Here is a 17,137-nt window from a genome sequence, read left to right on the forward strand (position 1 = left end):
TAAGGAAACCATATTTAAAAAACATAAATTATTTAATGAATAATCTTTTTGCAAGTAAATTAAGTAAATAATGGTATTAAAAATTATGTAAAACATTAAATGTTAACTGTAGCGTGTAAAATTATCATTGCTTAATTATCTCCATTTAAAAAATAAATTAATCATCAACAATGTTTCTTTTCTTCTGCCCAAAGTCGTACTTGGCAAATTAATGCTTTAAAGATTGCTAAATTTTAATTAAAATCCGGACTTAAAGAATATTAATGATTAAAGTTAATTAGTAACACGGAATTAATCTCAGGAAAGTTTAATCCTCTTGTTTTTTTTTTTTATGCTTATTTAAGCAAAGTTATCATCAATAAAAATGGTGACCGAAGTGTTGAGCTGGAGTGTTGTGCTGGGAAGATTCATTGTTACCGATGTAGATACTCGTTTATTAATTATTTTTATTCAGTTGTTAAATTATAAGATGCTATCTTGTAAAGTAATTGCAAAAGAACATTTCTTACCGATTTTTTTTTTTTACTCTTTTTTCGGGTGTACCTGTTAGTGACGTAAAGGAGAAGAAAAGAAGCTATTGGACGAGTCTCTCCATTGGTGTTCACAAACGCGCCAACTGCTAATTGAAAGCTGGAGTCGGCAGAGTTCAGTCAGAACTCGACTCGAAGATGGGTCGAGTCAGCCGCTTCAGAAATATTTTCGGTATAAACGAGTTGTCAGTTTTTAGTCCTCTGTGGAAGGCTCTCTTGGCGGAATACATAGGAACCGCTCTTCTAGTTTTAATCGGTTGTGGATCTTGTATCGGAGATTGGACTCGGGATTACAAACCTACAGTGGTACAAATCGCTCTGGCATTCGGATTAGCGGTGGGATGCATCGTACATGCTATAGGTCACGTGAGTGGGGGTCACATCAATCCAGCGGTGACGATGGCTATGATGCTGACCGGAAAATGCTCCGTCATCAGATCCGTCTTCTATATAATCTGTCAATGCCTGGGAGCCGTCACCGGAGCCGGCCTGTTGAAGGCATTGACACCCACCGCACAGAACGAAGTTTTAGGTACGACTCTAGTCAATTCCAACTTGACACCAGTTCAAGCGTGGGGCGTGGAATTCCTCATCACCTTCGCTCTAGTTTTAACCGTGTTTTCCGTCTGCGATGCAAACAGGAGAGATGCCACCGGATCTCCCGCTCTGACCATCGGCCTGATTGTAGTGACGTCACACCTCTTTGCCGTAAGTGATATTTTTAAGACTGGTGTTATTTTCGTTATTTTTAGGAGGGGGACGAGCAGACTTTCCTAATGTAACTATAAATAATCGGGAACTTATCTTTACTGACGTATTACTCATCATTAGAATGTAAATATTTATATGACATTCGCTTCTTTCATCGTTAAACGTCCCCGAGTTCAAAAAAAAAAAATAATAATAAGTAACAGTTGTCATTCGACAGAAGAAATTATATTATTATTTAGTCTATTATATGAAGCGTGTTAGAATGTATTACATTAAGTGAAATGGGGGAATATTTTGATTTTGTCCGTTTAAAGAAGTCTTTAAATTTCTGAAAGCCGCTTGGACTTTATAAAAGAGCAACGTGTATCGATCGAGATTGAAGTATCTGCCGCTTCATTACCGTCCACTAAAGTTATGTCAACAGCGTTAACAGCATCAGAAATCATCATTTCTCTCGGAAATTCTATCTCTGAATACGTTTTTTTTCCCCCTTCAGTTTTCACTAGTTAATTAGTTGTTGTTCGCCATTTTCTATTCTTTCCCACATTTGCTATACACAACATACGCTCTCGTCTAGTAATTTTCATGACTTCAATTAGACTAATTACATCGGAAATGAGTAAATTCCAAATAATTATTTAGTCGAATAAGCAATTTTAAAAGCCGAAATTATTAAGTACGATTATTAATGTAATTTCTATAAGATTTTCCATTTTAAAGATGTTTATTTTTCAGGTTAACTATACGGGATCCAGTATGAATTGTGCGAGATCTCTGGGACCCGCTGTATTTTCGGGAATGTGGAAAGATCACTGGGTAATTAATTAATCATTTATATTTTCAATATCGTCTAAGAAACGTGCTTTATTACATGTATTTATGATTATATAGGTGTACTGGATAGGTCCACTTTCGGGTGGAATCGTAGGAGGTCTGTTGTACGATGCTGTATTTTCTACTTTCCCTCCCTCTCTTCCAAAAAGTGAAGGTGTCGAAGCTTGTTCCAGTAAAATATGTACGGATGAAGACGAAAAAGAAGTTATCGCCGATAGAACAACAACAATTTAGAAATTTATTCAATCTTTTATCAAAAATCGATGGAAATTGCGGAAGATTCCTGCTACTTTTCCCTTTTGATGACTGCAAATATTTTATCGAACGATATTATGTCGGGAAATTTTTATCCTTTTGCTGGAAATTAATATCGTAAATTCTATAAAACTTCTACCTCTGTTGACGTGTTATACGTTATGGGAAAATTATGTAAAAAAATAAAAAAAAATCTTGCACCAATATATATATAACGTATGTATTGTGAATCGAGTAATTTTATACACAAGTAGATGTCTTGTACATTATGTAAAGTTATTTGAATGTTTTCTGAATTTATCACTTTATCGTGAATGAATATATTTAGTAAATCGAAGCGTAATTTTATTTATAAAATAACATTTACTGTTATATTTATAATTATAAATGCCGTTTCCAAGGATTTAACAGGATCAATTCTGAAATTTATACAATCGTTTCCATTCAAATCTGTGCGTAAGATGTGTCAATATTTAATTGAAAAGTTAATATTTTTGTTGTGGAATGTTTAATCCATTGAATTATAAATGACATTCCTTTTTTTCCGAATGAAAACTTACAAAATGATGCACGGAAATGTATTTTTTAAAAGAATGAAATGCGCTTTACGCGTGTATAACCATTTAAATTTCATATTACGCTTTAATAAAATATAATTTAAAGTGCCTTTTGTAATCTATAAGCTGTAATATTGTTTAAAAATATATTACAATGAAGCAACAGATTTGAAAATATCCAATCAATAATAATAATAAAAAAACACACAAGCATCTTGTACTAGTCACAATCAATAAATAAATAGAAAAAAGAAATGGCTATTATATGGAATTTTATTACTATTAAATTAGTTTTATTTAATTATTACGTGTTTTTAACTGATTCTACTTTGAACTCGAAACACTGAGTGAGCATTTTTGTTCGAAGTTATTTTTACTACAGTCAGAAATACTGCCAAACTTTCCACGCTTGTTAAATGGGACAAATAAAGTGTCGGGAATTATTTTTAGTATTTGTCTGAGAATACTTTTTCCATGGAGGTAATAAAAACTTTCTGCTTCAAACAATAGACAATTAAGGTGCCTGCACTTGAAGGATTATTCCATTTAAATTATTATTATTATTTTTTATATATTTAAAAGTAATAATACAAAAGGTGTAACCGTATATCTGTTTGTGTCGTTACATCCATCGATCGACGATAGGATATACATAAAACATTAGAAAACGGAAGTCGGTGTTATCCTGTTTGTAAGCAAGAAATTTCCAATGCCAGCTGGCAGTTGTATTGTTGATACATGTGACTTCGCTTTGTACATAATACACGCTTCTGTATGAAGTTCGATATTATTTTTCGACTTCGAGTAATTAAATACGGTTAGAGAATAATAAAAATTATTAAATTTACTGAAATCTTCGATAATACATAATGACAAAAGGTTTAGTGTCGCCGTCAGAGAATGGAAAATCATTTATTCGCTGGCGTGTTTATTTACGAATATGAGAATAAACTGATTTTAATTAATAAAAATAACAAAGAAAATTATTTAAATTGAAATTATATATAATATATATCTTATATTTATAGAATTTAATTAAATAGTTGTAAAAAAAAATATAGCGAATAGGAAAATAATTTGAAATTTTTACAATTCAATGTTACGTACTAGAAAATACCGATAGAAACTAAATGGGGACAAGTTTGGTATGTCACGTAAGGCAGTTGAAGGGTATTCTAGAAAGAATTTATTCCGGATATCCGAGAAGAAATTCTGATTCGTTTAATAATTTCGAGAAGAATCGATTCTCGACCCCCTAAACGAATCGATAAATGCGTTTTTTATCTAATTTCTTCGATTATTTAACTTCTAATTATCATTGTTATAAAGTATATTTATTTGTAACATATATTATTACAATTAATTTATTTCTGTGCTCAAAATATACGAAATTAAAAATAATAATAATAATAATAATAGTGTTTTCTATTTGTACGAATACTTTCTAACCACAGTCAATTTAATTAGAAGAAATAATAAAAATAACTTAGAATAAGCTATTTTTAATAGGTTAAATATACTGTTGAATAATAACCTGTCACTTTAATTAAAATGAAAAAAATTGTAAAAAATAAAACAATTAGTAACTATAAAAAAGCTATTTATTTCCACGCAGCAAAGATTCAATAAGGAAGAAAAGATTCAGGAATTAAAAAAAAAAAAAAAAAAAACTCTATTGGACTACATTCAAGAATCAGGAGAAGCAAAGACTCTATGTAGAATATATTAAATGATCAATAGAAACAAAGTTTAGGGAGCTCAACTTTAACATAGTAACAGGAAAGTTAGCAATGTATGGGGAAAGAAAACGTTGAATAAAAAAAGTGTAGATGTTGTTTGACTAAAACAATTTAATAAAGTGAAGAAAGAAAGGTGAGTAGATACACTTTGTTAAAAAAAAAAAAAAAATGCACATATATACGGTGTAAGTTTCACCATGATATAAATAAAAGAGAGATTGACTGTCTTGAAATGCAATTTGAATGGCCTATTTGTTAAAATATATATGTATATATATGTAAATAAAAATAAGAAGCTATATAAAAATAGAAAAATATTAGGATAAAGTTTAATCAAGTTGACTTTTATTTTTAATAAACAAATAAATATAACAACGATCATTTTTGATGTTCCATCGGTGGTCGTTGTTCGGAGGTTTTGACGTGTACTCATATAACCTTATTTACATTCATGTAAACTTGTTTTACATTTCGAATAAGGCTCCATAGTCGGAAATAACCGATTGATATCGTTGTATTATACTCATTACATGAAAAACAGTAATGAGATCACCCCTCTAGGTAAAAAAAAAAACAATGCACAATAAAGTTATTCAAATATTTTCACTTAAAAATTTCTGCTCAGTGAATAATGAGAAGATAAAAATAATTGAATTTTTATAATTAATTTTCAAATTAATTTATTCTGTTAAGGAAAAAAAAAAAAAGGTTATCGGGCAATGTACTCTAACTCTAAACTCAATTAATTAGTAAGCTAAGAGCATATTTAATTTTTTTTAAACTACTTTAAGTAATTGACTTTTTATTAATTCAGATAAGTAAGACTTATGTAGAAGTAATTCTATTCGTAAGTACAGATTCTTTATTTTTTAACCTTGAAAAACAAAGTGGGGGAATAAAAAAGAAGAGTGAGGAATAAGATTCCAAGTTTCCTAAAAATAAATAAAGAATGGATTTTGTTGTCGTAACTTTCAATTCTAGTGATTATTTTTATAGAAATGTACAAAGAAATATTCGTAAACTGTGCAAACATTTTTGTGTTGACATGCCGAAAGCTCAGCTATTATTAGTATCCAAGGATCTAATAGTAAACTTCGATAAAGTCACCCTCAAGTCGGGAATTTTTTGGGGAAATATCCCCAAAAAATGCCCGTCTAACGGTACGATTCGAATTCCGTGGATAGGGGAATTTTCGACGATTTTTTTTCTCGGAGAAAACTTGCGGTTCTTACCCCAATAAATCGATGTTAGTTTTACTAACAAAACACCCCTTTAAGACTGATTTTTTTTATTAATAAAGAAGCATCCTACTTATTTTATTTCCTTAGAAAACAAGCAAAAAAAAGGGCCGATCTATTCGGCTCTGTAAAAAGCCGATTGAAGGTTTTAATTCGAGTTTTATGGCAGTCGACATTTAAGAATTTTCAGATATTCCATCATTGCAATTCGCATTTTCGGTCTCTGATAGTTTAACCAAGTAATTAACATTGATGAAACTTTCTCATGTAAGCTAATGCGAAGGTGGCGTGATCCCTCTTTTCTAACTTTGACAGCGAATTTGACAGTTTACGTCTCTGTAATGACCGTAAAACATAATAATCTAGTAATGTATTTTATCGTTTTTAAAATTACATTAATTAAATTTAAAAAATTTCGAAAAATATCTTTCTCTTTATCGTGCTGCCATCTCTTAAGAAAATTTTAAATAATTTATTTATTTATTTATTTTTTATTATAAAATTTACATGTAATTAATCTTAAAGTTAATTATTTATTAATAAAGTTTAAAAATTTTATTAATAAACTTTTTAGTTTAACGATAAGAAATTTTAATTATAAAATATTAAAATCTTTTTTACTTTTTATAATTTTCTTGCCTGTAGATGGCAGCAGGAGGCAACTTATTAGGAAATTACGAAGTTTTGAATAAGACATTTTTTTTTTTTTTAAATAAAATTTAGAAAAAAAACGAATTGGAAATTAATTAAATTTTACGTTAAAGTCTGCTAAGATTTAATGTAACATTAAATTAAGTAATAAAAGCAATTTTAATTATAGTTATACCAATTAAATGAAGGCATCGACGATGAGAAATTATATAGAATTTTGTACAAAACAAATATTTTATTTTAAAAAAGTATTCGGAAATATCCAACAAACACTGTCATAAAAATTAAAAAGTCATTTCGGTTTCTAGGAACTAAAAAGTTCGTACTTAAAATCAACACAAGAACATTTTGGTTTGTAGATATTTCACTGTCAGTTTTTTTTTCTTTAATAGAAAATAATAATAATAATAATAATAATTAATAATAATGTTCTACGTCGGATCACAATATGAGATGCTGGAACATGACACATATTTTTTTGGTCCCAACGAAGACATCGACAAGCTTCCTTGTATATAAGTTATATACACCCGATTTATAAAAGAGAAATTTCATTCTTTCAAATGTTTAAAAATGTTATTACAAAGTGATTCGTTTTTGGCATTCTACCCACAAAATTACATTCCGATTTATTCCAAATCGAATTAAATATCTTTGGCATTTGACTGACTTTTGATGCAAACCACACTCTCCTGCATGATTGTCTTGAGGGAGATCTTGCTAATTGAATAAATTCTCGCTTTGTCACGAGCGTATCGATTGGTCTATACAGGAAAAAAAAAAAAAAGACTATCCGATTATGTTTTTGGTCAACGACCTATCGTCCAAGTTATCTTCAATCGTTATGAATGCCAACTTCTTATCGTCCAATGTTCCATTTGCATCCGTCAGGGATGCTTTGTCTCCCTCGTCGCTTCTTTCTTCTTCGTGAGTGTAATAAACCGCTCCGTGCCTGCGATAAAGTATGATAACAATAATAATTATTAAAAGCACCATCATGGCGGAGAGGGCGATGATAAGTCCGAGTTGAGGATTCACTAACATTTCTACTCTAAATTGTGTAAAGGGTTTAATACACGAACCCATCTCCTCAAGTTGTAGAGTGGACACTTCTCTTTCGTATAATTGCATGGGGGATGAACATTTAGCGCATCTTTTGCTGGTTTCGCAGGTTTTTTTATAAGTTTCCGAGGCGTTAATCCACTGTAGCATCTCTGTGAAATCGCAATCGGTGCAAGACCAAGGGTTTTGATCCAGGTATACTTGATTAATGGTGTCGAAAATTGACAATACCGAAGTATTCAGAGCTTTAAATTTATTGGATGACAAATCCAGGATTGTCAAGTTTTCTAAATAATCAATAGAAGAAGAGGATAAGTTAAAAAGTTTATTGTTAGATAAATCTAAATAATTCAAATTAATATTGTTATGAAACATTCTTGAAGTCAAATGACTTAGATCGATACCGGAGAGGGATAGTTCTCGTAGATTGGGTAACTGTTGTAAAATTCCGGCCACAACTTCTGCATTTACGGGGTTATAACTTAATTTCAGATTGGTTAATGTATTTCCAGAATCCATTAGGATTAAGAGTTGAAGATCCTTCAGATAATTGTGGGATAAATCCAACTTAACGATGGTTGTATTGCAAAAGGCACAGGGAGATATCTCGGTTATTCGATTATGAGATAATCCTAAATGTTTCAGGGATATTCCAGCAAATGTATGATTTTCCAGATACTCCAACATGTTGTGATCCAAATACAAGTTTCTTAAAAATGGCATAAAACTAAATTCGTTAGAGATCAAAGACGAGAATCGATTATATCTCAGATCTAACACTTCTAAATTTGGTAATCTCTGATAAATATGAAAATGTAGTTTACTTAATTGACAATAAGATAAATTTAAAACCCTTAAAGGCCAAAGATCTTTCATATTATCCGGATTAATCTCTTTTATCGGATTGCCGCTTAAATCCAAAATTTCCAAACGATGTAATTCGAAGAATAAACGTGGTACAAAAGAAGTGAATTTATTTCTAGCCAATGACAAGTTCCGTAAATTAGTCAGAAGCCTGAATGTGGCCGAAGGCGGAGCAGCCAGATTATTATTACTAAGATTAAGGCTAGTTAAATTTTTCAGGCCGTTGAAATCCTTTTCCCGTAGGAGTGTCAGGTTGTTAAAACTTAAATCTAACCGTCGCATATTGTATCCGGGCCAGAAAGAGCTATCACCGATAGCTGGAATGTAAGAATGTGTGATTTGAACTTCCCTTAAGAGACCAAAGTCGAAAAATATGCGTCCTAGAGTCAAATTATTGGGATTATCGGCAGGAGCCGAGATAATAAGCACTTCCACGTTCTTGTCTATTTCTGATATAGGTATCGATTTCATCCCCCCGTTTTCGCACAGAACAGTATTTCTTCCGTGTCTTATGCCACAAAAACAGTCTGTTGGGCACTTGCTGTCGACTGAGACCAAAAAAACAAGTATGGATAAAATGATCGCCTTCATGGTTTTCCTCTTTTCGAAGATTCTCCAACCTGAAATATAAATATTCATCTTTTAAAAATAAAAAACACTAGAAATATTTATCATAAATTAATAAAAGAATAAATTTTAAATAAATCACGAGCATTTGTTCCCTCATACAATGCAGTATTAGGAACGAATAATTTGTAAAAATGTCGCCGGAGAGCCAAAGAAAAATCTTTGTAAATGATTTTAAATCTACGCCTACATCTATTATATAACCAATTGATCTTCATTTTTATTAAAGAAATGATAATACAATTGGAGCAAAGATGAAAGCTTGTCTCGAATAAGAGTAAGGCCTCTGGCAAAGGCATCTCTTTCGTAGACAGCTGTCACCGTCTAATTTTTGCCGTTATAATTGATATGGCATATCATAATGCGTATCTACCGCAAAGCATTCCCTTGTATTAATTTAATTTTAACAAGTAGGAGACGTTCTCAAAAGATGTACATAAAAGCCCCTTTATAAACAGTGTTTAAAAATTGCATCTTTACTAAATTAAGATTAGAAACGTTGAAAAATTGGATACGTCTGTAATTATTCATTCTATTAAAAAGTATGTAAAAAAAGGGGGAGTGCGTGATATAAGGCTCCAAGTCACACAAAAAATAAATAAATAAATCAAAAATTTAACTGATCGAAAGTGTATTAAATGGAGATTCTTATTTTCTTATTTTTTAATATGAGAAAAGTAAGTTTATTCTAAAGAAATAAAGAAATTGGAATATTGTAGGATGTAAACGTGGCATAATATTTCACTAGTAAACAAAACAAAATGCCGTAAAAATCGGTTAAACCTTCTGCTTTAGATGTAAAATTTCCCAAAGAAAATTAGAATTTTGTCTCTTTTACGAATACATCTCAACCGGAGCAAGAGAAAAAGAATGGTAAAGTTTGGATAAAGGTTTCGAAAAAAAAAGGGGGGAGAGTCTTTATAGGAGTGAGTCAAAGCCGAAAGGTGTGCAGGTGAGGAGTAGGTGTGCCCGCAATCGGATCAAAGGTCGAAGTGTGGAAATTTAGGTGGCGAATAGAATAAATCACCTTTTAATTTCACGGACGGTTTCATTCGACGTCTTTCCGCTTTTTCGGTCGAGTGCTAAGTCAGATGCTTGTCTTCCGTCAATCTGTCGTATTGACATAGATGATGGCTCTTTGAAAGAACACAAAGGTCTACTTCCTGTCTCCAGCCATCACCCACTATTGTAAGTGCGCCCTTACTCCCATGGGAAACTAGACCACTGTTTATAATAATCCAAACGGGGCAGGTGGCAAAAGTCTTGCCGAAAATTATCTCGCCTCGGAAATATTCTCTTATTCTTTTGTTTATTTTCTAGTTTTTTTAAAATTTAAATCTAGAAGCGTGCCACTTTAGAATTTATTTTATTTACGTGGTTAAAAGTAGGGTGAAATAATTCGAATTGACCGTTGTCTAACTCACAAAATTACATAGAATTTAATGTAGTTAAGGAGGATACCTAATCGCCTACCATTTGAGCCGGTAGAACGAAAGAAATTTCATGCTTGGCTTAACTATCAAATGTCATCCTGGTATTGATATAACCGATATCGTATAATGTGCGAGACGGTTATTATATGACTTATCAAAAATATAATAAATATTTTCCTGCATGCATAAACATAAATCGAAGAACTTTTTAAGTGCCTTTTTTTTTTCTATTAAAATAACAGTGTTTAGTTGTAGGAAGCGAATACGAGTACCGTAACCGGATCCCGTCAACTACACTTATTTTTTCTGTAAACAATACCGTATAAACGCTCGTAAAATCTCTCATCCACTTGAGGATTTCTTCGGTTATTTTTAGAAATAATTATTTGTGCTAAGAAAAGCGTTTCGTGGCATTGAAACTCGTGTGAAGCGACCGACCGCGGCGCATTTCGGGTCGTGAATGACCACTGATTCATTCGATGTAAAGGAACAAAGCGTTAACTTGTACAGCTGCTGGTTGCCATTTTTCCTGTTTATAGCTTTCCGCCGGTGAAGGGAGGTAAACATACTATCCATTCATTGTACCACCGCTGTGTACTCGACAAACATTCTTCTCTAAGAATAAGTTTCTTAGTATATATATTCTTTTTATTGACACACTTAATTCGACGGGATGGTGAAGAAAATTTAACGACCAGTTTTCTGTGTCGTTCCCAGACTATAAGTCCAAGCCATTATCTTAAAAGTTATCGTGGAAACTGATGGCCGCCATTAGTTTCTCCGATCGTCACGCTTTGCTGACTTTTACCTGTTTTGACAGGTAGATAACACCTGTTGAAGGTAACCAGAGCTACACTCACACACACACACAAAAAAAAAACTTCCCTAAAAATAACCGAACAATTGTGATTTATTCATTTATACGCAATAAGCTTTGTTCGAGACGACAAGTTTTAAGCTGAAAGTTCAAACTTTGTACTACTTCTTTATCGCTTTTATTCGATCGCATTTCGTCGCTAGACTTAACTCATTTAGCGATAAAAATCGTCGCAGTAGATTTTGCGAGTCACGAAATTCTTGGATTATCTTTTAATGAGTCCGTTTCTGCTTAAATATTATCGAGGTTTTATCGAATTGAACCGCTAGCGAGAGCGATAATTAGTTAAAGAGGACAGGCCAAAACGCATTTATAAAAATCTCGTACAATAATTAAATACACAGGATGTAGCGGTAAGCAATTGTTTTAGAGGTTATAGGAGAGGTTAAAATGTAATTTTAATGACGCTAAACACGCTTGGTTTAGTATTATTTGTTAAATGTAAGCGAAGGCAAAAAATAAATAAAAAAATATCCTGACAAATGAAAATAAACCGAACTTCATTACGTCAGATTTCGAGTGCTTAAGAGGTTTTAAATACTTGGACGTTTGAAAAACGGTCGCAGGTGCATAGCGGAATCAGTCAAAATAATGTAAACACTCAAATTTAGTTATTTGCTTCGCTTTAACCCGAGTTAAGATAGTGAAAAGAGTTTTCGCACGAATCTCCCCAATTCATCGCATGAGTCAGAAGATCCCGGACTTCCATCAATAATTCAAAACAAAGTTAAATCCCGGGCGTCATGTCATCTCAGTTCTCTAAACCACGCAACACGCAGCGTGAAGCATGGACGGATCATGAGTCATAAATCCAAACACGACGAGAGCCGCTAATTATTACAGATTTAGTATATTACACAGCGTCGATTCTAAGCATCAATCGATTTTTACACAACTTCTTTCGAGCAAGTTGTAACATTTAAATAACTGTTCGCATGACAAATAACAGTGGAAATTTCTTTTTTTTATATATATAAGAACGGAACCATCCCGGTCCGAGTAGGTAGAATCACTTTACAGAAACGCAGACGGCTTACAATCTGTGGTACTTCTCTCCTCCCATCTTTTCTTCTTTTTCTTCGCTCGCACAATCACTGAATGCAACTCCCTACCGCGAACAAAAAGTAACCTATCAGACTCAACTGAAAAGCATTACATAAACTATTTTTTTTAATCCATGCATTCACTTAAGGTGAATGGGATTCCGAGTACAATTCCTCCAAATTCGTTTACATCAAAATAGATTTCTTCTTTTTTTTATATATATATATATGTAAGCAACCCTCCCTGTTCATATTTTTCATATTAGACTGCCATTCAGACAGGGGAATATTTCGTCAGGAAGATTCGATTTTTCTTTCAATTAGTTAAATGAGTTGTCTTTCTTAGCATAAGACGGGACGACGGACGTTCCCTACTAAGTGCAGTATGTATACGTAGCAATCAATATGTTCAGACGTGTGTTTAAGCACGCAACTTAAATGATCGAATAGGTAATTGGGGCATTGTCCGAATGGTCGTAATGTCAACCTCGTTCCACAACGGGTTATTCGAATGCGGGTTAACAAAAAAAAATTACGCAAGCATCCAAATCGGAAGTACTTCTCATCCGCGACGTGACGTCACATCCGGTTTCCCTCAACCTCCACCTACGATCGAGGTGTTTTCTCGGACGGACGTCTTACTTCCTATGACTAGTTTTATGAGTCAGGAAAGAGGTGGAGCGACCCTCAAATCGCCTCTCAAATGGGATATGGTCCACTGATTTCTCAAAAAAGAAAGAAATGAAAAAAAAAGGGGAGCGGGACACGAAAAGAAGAGACTCGTTTTAAGGTGTGTTTTTTACCTGAGATGGTTTACCTGGGGGGTTTCGACCGGAGGGAGAGTAAGTCGATCGAGTTATCTGTTTAAAACTTAAGTTGCATACATCGATTTTGCAATCTCCCTCGACAAAAATGCTAAAGTTTCGTAATAGACGAAAGTTGTTTAAAAGATAAAGATTTAGAGAGTAAATAAAAAAGAAATGATTGAAAATGGAAGGGATCATCGGAATTTCGAGGGGTGAAATTAATGATTTATACGAGAAGAGAAATTCTTTGGGGACCGGATGACTCACGGAATCATTCCTATACACTCTCCATTTACGAAGGGGTAGAAGTAAAAGGTAGTTTTCTATCCTCTAATCATTCGCCGCATGGTTTTGTCCCCTTACATGACTCATATCACTGACTCACATTGATAGAAGTTTTAATGAAAACCCTCGTAAATATTTCACACTCGTTGACTAATTCCTAAAATAAGTTAAGAACATTTCCGACTTATCACGCTCAGACCAGTTTCAAGTCGGTCGAGTCACGTAAAACTAAAGCTTAACAATACGAAAGTTCGTATAGGTTAAGAAAACAAAAAAAAAACAATAGAATTTAAATAACTTTTCTACATAGAAACCGAATGAAAAAGTAAAGTAATTTTTTATAAAGATTCTTACCTAATTTATAAAACTTTTGCTGGTTAACTAACTTCCATCCGGACGGCAGCGCGTTTACTCTACGAGTGATAGCATCGCTAGCTTCCCGTCATTCACTTGACGGTGTCAATATCACGTGTCGACATCATCCAATGAGAACGGCTCAAGAAGGGGGCAGCTTAGGATTCGTCGTATTACCAGTAGTTACTGTGACTTTTCTACAGAATATTATTAAACGGAGATTGCTCTCACGAAAACAAGGAGATATGCCTTGTTTATTTTAATATACGAAGTACAGGCTCGTATACGTTTCGCTTTATAGAACGCTTACGTAACTTTAATTCAGTCTCTAATCTCTTTAGCCTTAAAGTTATTTTTTTACGTAATCTAAAGAGGCGACATCCTGTTATATCTCACGCAAATCGCGACTCCTTTCTAGAAATGAATGCCAAGTCTGCACGTTTTCGTTTCCTCGCGGATGAGTCTCCTCCATTTAACAATTTTCACAATAGCTCCTACTCCATTCATTAAATTTACTCATTGTTCTACGGCGCACGCAAACATTTATCACTAATAAACAAGTTTTTTTTTTTTTTTTAGTAATTTCTTCCTCCATTCTGGTCATTTTGTAACGGTGACAGATGTCCGGTTGCTCGACTCTCCTCCATTGAAAAATCCCTGCGAGTTGCGATCCTCCTACTACAATGGCTACTTTATTGTCGCCAGCACGCGTCACATGACCAACTCGTGCTATCGAACAAAAAAAAGTGGCAGGAATTAGCGATGGTTGTATTACTTGAGGCTAGGAGGATTGCATTGTCTACTTTCGACGGCTCGGACACTCCACTTCTATAGAGTTGAGAAAATTGATCGATTTTTTTGTGACCTTGGAGTAGAAACTTGAGCCCACTAAATAAAATATTTCAAATATCCTCTCGAAACTGTCGACTTATTCTTTTTATTTGTGTATTTATTAAGAATTTCATTTCCTTTTTTTTTTAAAAAAAAACCCTACTTAGGTTAAGATATCTTATCCATTAAACTTTATTTAAAATGTTTTTCCGGATTTAATTTAAAAGCTGGATATAAATTTTAATTAATTACTAATCTAAGGCCAAATTCGAATAATTCTTTTAAAAAGATGGAATTTTTTAAGTAGGATAACTTAATGACTCAATTAAACCTATAAGGTTTTAACACGATCGTATTAAAATATTCGAATTAATATGATTTATCTTGTTTTATTTTCGAAAAATATTTTTCGTTTTGTATTCATCCCTATAAAGCTCTCGACGTAGCATAAATATATTGATCGGAAATTAAATTTATGCATTGCATCAATGTCAAGTTTTCATTGTCAATTCGCATAATCAATTCGAGTTTCCTGGAAATTTGTTTCCTTCCCGCATGATATTTCTTTCTAGGAAAAAAGAAACGTCAGTTAAGAACTTACCTTAAGCAGAATTTTTATATGAATCATTAAGTAAGGAAGTTACGAGGTAATGAAACTTGGCTATAATTTCCTGCTCTTTCTGTATTGATAAAAACTTATATAATAAAACTACGGGACGTCGAACACTCCTTAAATTTTCACTCTTCTAAAATTGCCAATTGATTGAGTGATTTTGCCTCCCGCTGCTATAAGAAGAAACCAGTCGAACGGAATTTCTACAACAGCTTCGAGTACTCTCCCTCTTCCTATTATAAAAGTACAGTCAATAACAACCCAACTTACCAGTGTTAAGCATCAAACGCGAAATAAACAACCCTCCCCCCGCTACTAATGTCGAGCCGAAGATCAGACTAAAAATAAAAATAAACCTTTTTATTAATTTCCTCGCCGATTTGATCTTTATCAATTTTTCTCGCTTTGGTAACTTTTAACAATTGCCTCCTCGTCTATTATTAAATCTCTGTTTTGCCAATTAGTAGAACGTTTGCCTCTATGTAAATTACTTATAAAAATTCGGATTTTGTCACTGGGTCGTCCACTTTAGGGATCTTTTCCCACCCCAACGAGATAGTATCTATGATTCTGGATCGCATTATCAGTATTGTTTGGTTCTCTTCAATCATGTTAGCTTGCCACCGTCAGGATCGTTCAAGCGACCATTATCCCAACAATAGTGTCTACGCGGAGACTTCGAAATAAAAAAAAAGCCAATGTAATGAAATTTTTCCTATAAAAAAAAAAATGTTTCCGAGGGCCTCGAAAACACAAATAGACTGTCAATGTCATCGAAGCGTACTACAATTCAATCGACAATTATCAACGCCAATTATCCCTTTCGACTGATACAAATGGCACACTGTCATTAATATTCCAACAAATACAGAATGACAGAAAAAAAAATTGGTAAAAATATAGGATTTCCTCACGCGACTTTGCTATTCTGAAATTGCTTTTCATTTGCCATAAAACTGCTCTTTGCACAATTGAATCATATTTGACTGCCCTGTCGATATTGGATTCGCTCCGATGGGTCAAACTTTATGTACAGATGCTGCAATGCACACACTTGCCAGGACCAAGCGGCGAAAAGGCAATAAAAGTATCAATTATTGATATTACTAGGTAATAAATAATGTTCGTTTTTATTTATTCTATCTTTTGTACTATTCGATATCGTTTGGCAGACATTTTTTTTATATTTTATTTCCCGTATCGAGCGATGGTATAATAAATAACAACAGACTATCGAATGGAATAGCAAATTTGAACCCGCTACACAGAGAATTCTCTGCAATTACGACATTTAAATATTCTCTTTAACGGTTAAAAATAGCTTTCCTGTATTAAAAAATAAGCTTTAAAGTCACATTTCTGTTAAACAATCTCTTCTAATTCTTCGGTCTTACGAAAGAAGTATCCGTGGCATGCGTGATAACGTAATCGCCTTATAGACCTTTATTCATTGTTTTGCCCGTTAAAGATATATAAAAATAATAATAATTGCTCGGTAATTATTGTATTATTAATCTATTTTCGTTTAGGAAAGCAGAACTCTTTTGTAACTCCACTCATCTATAAATTGTTTGAAGTAGAAGTTTTGTTTTATTGTCTGAGGCACCCTAGACTTATCCTTATCGATAGAAATCTAAGAAATTCACCCGAGTTTCCAACTTATTTCTTAAAATTTCCGGTTAGAATAGATTAAAAAGTAATTTTTATAGATAATTTATGTTAAAAGTATAATTAGGTAAGAGCTTTAATGGTATAAGTTCATTGATGAAATTCCAGAGTGGAAAAGTTGAACTCTTGCCAATTGCATCTTTAACGTTTATTTAAGTA

General features: G+C 32.9%; 2 protein-coding genes across 2 annotated transcripts; one reads left to right on the forward strand and one right to left on the reverse strand.

The window, feature by feature from the left end:
- Positions 1 to 402: 402 nt before the first annotated feature.
- Positions 403 to 3,162, forward strand: LOC111622545 (aquaporin AQPAe.a-like). Its single transcript, XM_023364955.1, has 3 exons — positions 403 to 1,238; positions 1,977 to 2,057; positions 2,133 to 3,162. Exons 1-3 carry the CDS (start codon positions 669 to 671, stop codon positions 2,307 to 2,309), a joined length of 828 nt encoding a protein of 275 aa, XP_023220723.1. The 5' UTR covers positions 403 to 668; the 3' UTR covers positions 2,310 to 3,162.
- Positions 3,163 to 6,889: 3,727 nt separating this feature from the next.
- LOC111622546 (insulin-like growth factor-binding protein complex acid labile subunit) lies at positions 6,890 to 14,052 on the reverse strand. Its single transcript, XM_023364956.1, has 2 exons — positions 13,867 to 14,052; positions 6,890 to 9,061 (listed from the first exon to the last, which is right to left on the reverse strand). The coding sequence occupies exon 2, from the start codon at positions 9,030 to 9,032 to the stop codon at positions 7,305 to 7,307; it is 1,728 nt and encodes a 575-aa protein (XP_023220724.1). The 5' UTR covers positions 9,033 to 9,061; positions 13,867 to 14,052; the 3' UTR covers positions 6,890 to 7,304.
- Between the last annotated feature and the right edge of the window lie 3,085 nt (positions 14,053 to 17,137).

This window comes from Centruroides sculpturatus, unplaced genomic scaffold (genome assembly GCF_000671375.1).
Source record: "Centruroides sculpturatus isolate CEXI.00-Female unplaced genomic scaffold, Cexi_2.0 scaffold345, whole genome shotgun sequence".
Taxonomy (NCBI): domain Eukaryota; kingdom Metazoa; phylum Arthropoda; class Arachnida; order Scorpiones; family Buthidae; genus Centruroides; species Centruroides sculpturatus.

Bases quoted from the DNA above. Each gene is read 5' to 3' on its own strand.
- LOC111622545 (XM_023364955.1), top strand. From the start codon at position 669: ATGGGTCGAGTCAGCCGCTTCAGAAATATTTTCGGTATAAACGAGTTG. The intron at 1,239-1,976 runs GTAAGTGATATT...TTTATTTTTCAG, and splicing joins TGACGTCACACCTCTTTGCC to GTTAACTATACGGGATCCAG. The intron at 2,058-2,132 runs GTAATTAATTAA...ATGATTATATAG, and splicing joins GAATGTGGAAAGATCACTGG to GTGTACTGGATAGGTCCACT.
- LOC111622546 (XM_023364956.1), bottom strand. From the start codon at position 9,032: ATGAAGGCGATCATTTTATCCATACTTGTTTTTTTGGTCTCAGTCGAC.